General features: G+C 47.2%; 1 protein-coding gene across 5 annotated transcripts in view; it reads left to right on the top strand.

Annotated features, from left to right (window-relative positions):
• The window catches only part of DOP1B (DOP1 leucine zipper like protein B), a 106,260-nt gene that overhangs the window by 56,526 nt on the left and 43,734 nt on the right, over window positions 1-6,000 (top strand). For all 5 annotated transcript variants that reach the window (XM_081799781.1, XM_081799795.1, XM_081799801.1 and 2 more), the window contains 2 exons: window positions 1,007-1,198; window positions 3,666-4,350. In XM_081799781.1, coding sequence (XP_081655907.1) covers window positions 1,007-1,198; window positions 3,666-4,350 — 877 coding nt within the window. The remainder of the gene's footprint in view (window positions 1-1,006; window positions 1,199-3,665; window positions 4,351-6,000) is intronic.

A 6,000-nucleotide genomic window follows, 5' to 3' on the forward strand; every position in this document is an offset into this window, starting at 1 on the left:
TGCTTGTTTATGTTCTGGTTTGTGTCCTTGGCCTGATAATCCTCACCTTCCTGAAAAGTGCATGTGCATAAATACACAACACTTTCAATGTTTTGGCATGAAAGATGTAGCTGAATGTAATCTCTTATGTCTTTTATGTCTTATTTAAAAGAGGTTATAAAACTTTGAGCCAGTTGTAACTGGCCTGAGCCAAAGTTATGTCAACCAGAGGTGGATAGCATCACCCTGCACTTCAGTTGTTCAGGAGTGAGAGTAAATGTATTTCTAGGTAAAACTGTGCTGTTGGCTAATTTTGTCAAAGGAAACTAGTTTCCTTAATATAGAAATAAATGTGGCAATGATCTTCTATTAAGAAAAGTAAAGACACTTGAGGGACACCTGGGTGGCTCAGTCGGTTGAGCTCCTGACTCTTGATTTCAGCTCAGGTCATGCTCTCAGGGCCCTGAGATCAAGCCTCACATGGGGCTCTGTGCTGAGTGTGGAGCCTGTTTAAGATTCTCTCTCTCCCCCTGCCCTTCCTCTGCTCATGCACTCTTGCATGCACATACGCTCTCTCTCTCTCTCTCAAATAAATAAATCTTTAAAAAAAAACATAAAAAAGGTAAAGACACTTGAAAAGAGAAGAAGAATGTCCATTGATTTGTCTAGATTAAAAAGAAGTATTTTGTTCCCTGATTTGGGAATGAACATGAAACTTATTCATGCTCTAAAAAAATTGACTTCAGGGCACTTGGGTGGCTCAGTCCGTTGAGTGTCTGACTTTGGCTCAGGTCATGATCTCAGGGTCCTGGGATCGAGCCCCACATTGGGCTCCCTGCTCAGCAGGGTGTCTCCTTGTCCCTCTGCTCCTCCCCCGCTTGTTCTCGCTCTCTCTCTCATATCTCATAAATAAATAAAATCTTTTAAAAAATTGACTTTTTTAAGGCGCCATTTTGAGGTCCTTTTTTTTTTTTTTTCTGACCAGAAATTGGAAACATGTTAGTTAACTCATGTCCGTTTTCCACAGGAACTTTACTCCGAAGTGCAAACCCAATACCTCCCTCAGGTGCTGGGCTGTCTGGTGCAGCCTTTGGCTGAGGAGATGGAGGTGTTAAGCTTACCCGAGCTGACGCATGCCTTGAAGACATGTTTCAAAGTGCTCAGCAAGGTCCAGATGCCACCTTCCTACCTGGACATGGAGCCCGCAAGTGGAAGCACGGTATGCCCCCGGGGAGCTGACGGGGTTCTCTGGGCTGGGCTTATACCTTCCTGGGAGCGGGAAGTAATTAGGGTTGGTTAGGGTAGGAGTAAAGATCAGAGGATATAAAGGTAATATCTAAAATATGCTGCTAAAATCCTCAAACACTTCCCAAGAGCTTTTAGCGTGGAAGCTGACCACCCCGCTTCCCTTTGCGCACCCCCGCCACTTCCTCCAACAGTTACTGGTTCGATTCAGCTCACTGTCCAGACCTTGTTATGTGTGTGTATTTGTGTGATGTTGGTGTCTTTTTAAACACATAAGTGAGGGCGCCTGGGTGGCTCTGTCCGTTGATCATCTGCCTTCGGCTCAGGTCATGATCCCAGAGTCCTGGGATCAAGTCCCGCATCGGGCTCCCTGCTCCACAGGGAGCCTGCTTCTCCCTCTGCCCCTCACCCTGCTCATGCTTGCTCGCGCGCTCTCTCTCTCACCCTCTCTCTCAAATAAATAAATAAAATTTAAAAAATAAAAATAAACACAAAAGTGAGATATTCATTTACTTGGGCTGCAGTAACGAAGTACCACTGACTGACTTAAATAAGAGGACGTTATTGTCTCACGGTTCTGGAGGTCAGAAACCCGAGGTCCCGGTGTGGGCAGGGTTGGTTTTCTCTGAGTGGGGGGAGGGCGAGTCTGCTCCGTCCTCTGTCCCAGCTTTGGTGGCGCGGGCAGTCTCTGGTGTCCCTCTGCTGTAGACTCGTCACCCTGCTCTGTCTTCATCCCCACCCTGTCTGTGTCCAGATTTCCTTTTTGTAAGGACATCAGTCATGTTGGATTGGGGCCCACCCTAATGAGCTCATTTTAACCTGACCATCTGCAAAGAGCCTATTTCCAAATAAGGTCACATTTACAAGTATCGGGGGCAGGACTACATCTTTTGAGGGGGACAGAGTTCAACCCATAACATACACTGTTCTCTGACTTGCTTTGGTTCTCAGTGTTCTGGGGACCTCATTCCATACTGGTTTATGTAGAGGTATCTTCCTCTCGTGTGGTTTCTATGGGATAGTCTAGGTGTGGCTTTACTCTGTCTTCCGCTCTTCCCCATCAAGGGCATTTAGGTGATTTCTGGTTTTTCACTATTACCAACAGCACTGCACTAAGCATCCTTGCACAGCTGGTTTTGTGGTTGCAGGTTTCTCTGAAGGATCAATCCCTCTCCATGGGTTGCAGTCAAACCCATTTCTTTTTAAACTGGGAGAGATGCATGCTCCTCCTAAATTGGCAAGGACGTTGCCAAACGGTCCTCCCAGAAGATGGTAACAGAGTCCCCCAAGCAGTTTGAGGCCTGCAGTCGTTGGATCATTTTTATTTTTTACTTCGCTTAAAGCTTTAAAAACTCTGCCCTTGACACCCATTCAGTGCAGCTGTGGGCGGGAGCGCAAGCCGACTGGGCAGCGGGCACTCCACAAAGGGAGCTGCTCCCAGCTCAGGGTGCAGACTCACTCATAGACTGTTAATTTCCCTTCCAAAGTTAGTCCTTTTATTTTTTTTCTAGCTATTATAGCTAATTTTTAAAAATCCCTTAAATGATTGAAGATTCAAAGTTTAACAAGCATGTGTCTTCAAACATAATTATTAATGTTTCACAAAGTGGGTACTATTTCATTGTTTCCTATAGAGCACAGTGGTTTAAACGCTGCAATGTTTTAAATTTAATGGAATATTCTTCACGTTAGCAGTGTAAGAGGAGAGGTTGGCTGATTAAAGGTTGCAGTGTCATCCCTTTGAAAAAGCCATGGAGTGGGCGCCTGGGTGGCTCAGTTGGTTGAGCGACTGCCTTTGGCTCAGGTCATGATCCTGGAGTCCCGGGATCGAGTCCCGCATCGGGCTCCCTGCTCGGCAGGGAGTCTGCTTCGTCCTCTGACCCTATCCCCTCTCAGGTGTTCTCTCTCTCTCATTCTCTCTCTCTCAAATAAATAAATAAAATCTTAAAAAAAAAAAAGAAAAAGAAAAAGCCATGGAGTGTGCACAGATGGGCAGATGGGTACTATATATACACGGGTAAACACTTTATTCTGGCTTTCTGCTCTCATTTTATCTCTTCATGCCTTTATTTTATCCTCAGCCCAATGTCCTCGTTCAGTTTTTTAATTTAAATATGTCAGAAACTGTTTTTAAATAACGTTTTTGAACCTTGAACCTAAATAAATAATACAAAGTGGGTTCAAAACCCGCCTTCCCAGAGGCACAGAGCGTGGGGTCCCAGCAGCCTCCTCTTTGGACTTGCTCCCCATCCTTCCCCATGCTGTGCCTTCTTCATTTTATTATACACTTTTACACAGGGGTTCTATTGGTGCAGAGAATAAGGATTTCAAAAAACAGGAAGTACCTATTCATGGTTTGCCCGATTCAGCTGATACTTGAATCCCTTGGCTTCACGAGATGGGTACAACACAAATTTCCTTTTTTTTTTTTTTTTTTGCAGAGTCCAGTAAAAGGTGAAAACAGTGAAATGATTATAGACACAAAGGCAGTGATTCCGGCTGATGAAGATGCTTCATTTCCTCCCCTTAAATCTGAAGACAGCGGGATCGGGCTCAGCGCCTCGTCGCCAGAGCTCTCGGAGCGCTGGAGGGTCCCCAGGGTTTCTCCCGAAAAAGATGATGTTTGGAAGAAGGGTGGGAGTATGCAGAGGACGTTTCTTTGCATCCAGGAGCTGATTGCCAACTTTGCCCACAAGAACATTTTTGGAGTGCAGCTGACGGGGTCCGGAGAAGAGAGCAAGTGTGAAGAGCCCGCAGGCCGGAGGGACAAGTGCGGGCCGCCGAGCTCGGCGGGCAGTGACTCCGACAGGAAGAACCCGTGGGACGCAAAGCCCATCAGCGTGCCCCAGTTTAAGCAGATGCTCTCAGACTTGTTCACAGCTCGAGGGTCTCCATTTAAGACAAAAAGTGCAGAGTTGCCATCGCCTCTGCCCAGGAGCCCTGGCCGAAAAACGGAGGGGGACTGGGCTGTGGAGCAGGTGGTCATTGAGCTGGGCAGCTCGCGAGAGGGCTGCCGGGAAGCCTTCGCTGCCGCCTGCCGCCTGCTGCTGGACTGCGCCACCTTCCCCGTCTACCTGTCCGAGCAGGAGACGGAGCGGCTCTGCGAAACGCTCTTCCAGCTTCCCGGTGAGAGGGCTGCACCCCCCACCCCCCCGGGGTCCGCCCTGAGGAGTCCTGTCATGTAGCTGGTGTTTATAGATGAGCCAAAACCCCCTCTGCCACATGCGCTTTTGTCGTTCGTGGTGTGTGCTTTTGACTTGCTTCTTGAAGATGGCAGATTGGTGAGGCTGGGACCGTATTTTTAAACTTGAGGTGTCCCGCACAGCCCATTAAGAGGTCTGGAACATAAAAGGTGCTTCATGATAATCAGGAAATAGACGAGTTCATCAGACCGGTTGTTAAGGATTTGTGTTCGTTTGCTAAGATTGCCATAATGAAGTACCACAAACTAAGTGACTTAAACAACAAAAATGTACTGCCTCACAGTTCTGGAGGCAGAAGTCTGAGATCAGCATATTGGCAGGGCTGTTCTCCCTTTGAAGGTTCAGAAGGATGTGCTCTAGCCTCGCCCCTAGCTTCTGGTAGTTCCTTGGCTCATGGCATCATAACCCCAGTCTTTGCATGGATTCCCCCTGTGTATGTGTATACATCCTGTGCTCAGTTTCCTTTTTATAAGGACACCAGTTATATTGGATTAGGGGCCCACTCTAATATGACCTTGTCTGAACTCATTACATCGGCATCAACCCTATTTCCAGATAAGGTCACATTCTCAGGTCCTAAAGGGACTTATGACTGCAACATAAGAATTTTGGGGAGTTGGGGGGGACACAGTTCAACCCATAACAGGCAGTGTCTTAGACGCTCAGGCTGCCATAACAGAATACCATAGATTGAGTGGCTTAAGCAACAGAAATTTCTTTCTCAGAGTTCTGAAGCCTGGAAGTTTGAGATCAGAGTGCCAGCATCATCAGTTTCTGATGAGAGCTCTCCCCTTGGTTATAGACGGCCACCTTGTCACAGGGTGCTCACATCCTGGGAGTATGAGGGGTCTTGCTGGTGTCTGTTCTTATAGGGGCGCTAATCCCATCATGAGGGCCCCACCTCTGAATACCATCACATTAGGCGTTGAGGCTTCAACATATGGATTTGGGGCAGACACAATTCAGTCCTTAGCAGGCAGTGAACACTTTAAAGAAAAAAGAGAGGAAGGTGGAAAACAAGAAAGAAGTGATTAAGTTGGTGGGAACACAGGACCAAGCTGTCCCCTTTTGTAGTCATTACAGTAAACTTCCTGTGTAGTTTGTCTCTTGGCTCATCAGCTGCAGATAACACTGTACTTGGAGGCTCGGCACTTAGAATTCAAGTCCACAGTTTATTTTGGGCCTCTTTTTTTTTTTTTTTAAGATTTTATTTATTCATTTGAGACAGAGACAGAGCATGAGCGGTGGAGGGGCAGAGGGAGAGGGAGAGGCAGGCTCCCTGCTGAGTGGGGAGTCCAGTGTGGGGTTGGATCCCAGGACCCTGGGATCATGACCTGACCCGAAGGCAGACGCTTAACCATCTGAGCCACCCAGGCGCCCCTATTTTGGGCCGTTTTTAAAGCTAATGGCATGTGTCTCACCATCAAGAGAGCTTGGAAAAACATTTTGAACTCTATACCCACAAATGTGGATTTACTATATGTGAATTTTAAAAATAAGGGGCACCTGGGTGACTTAGTTGTTAAGCGTCTGCCTTCGGCTCAGGTCATGATCCCAGGGTCCTGGGATTGAG

This window comes from Leptonychotes weddellii, chromosome 1 (genome assembly GCF_054177405.1).
Source record: "Leptonychotes weddellii isolate Sample4059 chromosome 1, ASM5417740v2, whole genome shotgun sequence".
Lineage (NCBI taxonomy): Eukaryota > Metazoa > Chordata > Mammalia > Carnivora > Phocidae > Leptonychotes > Leptonychotes weddellii.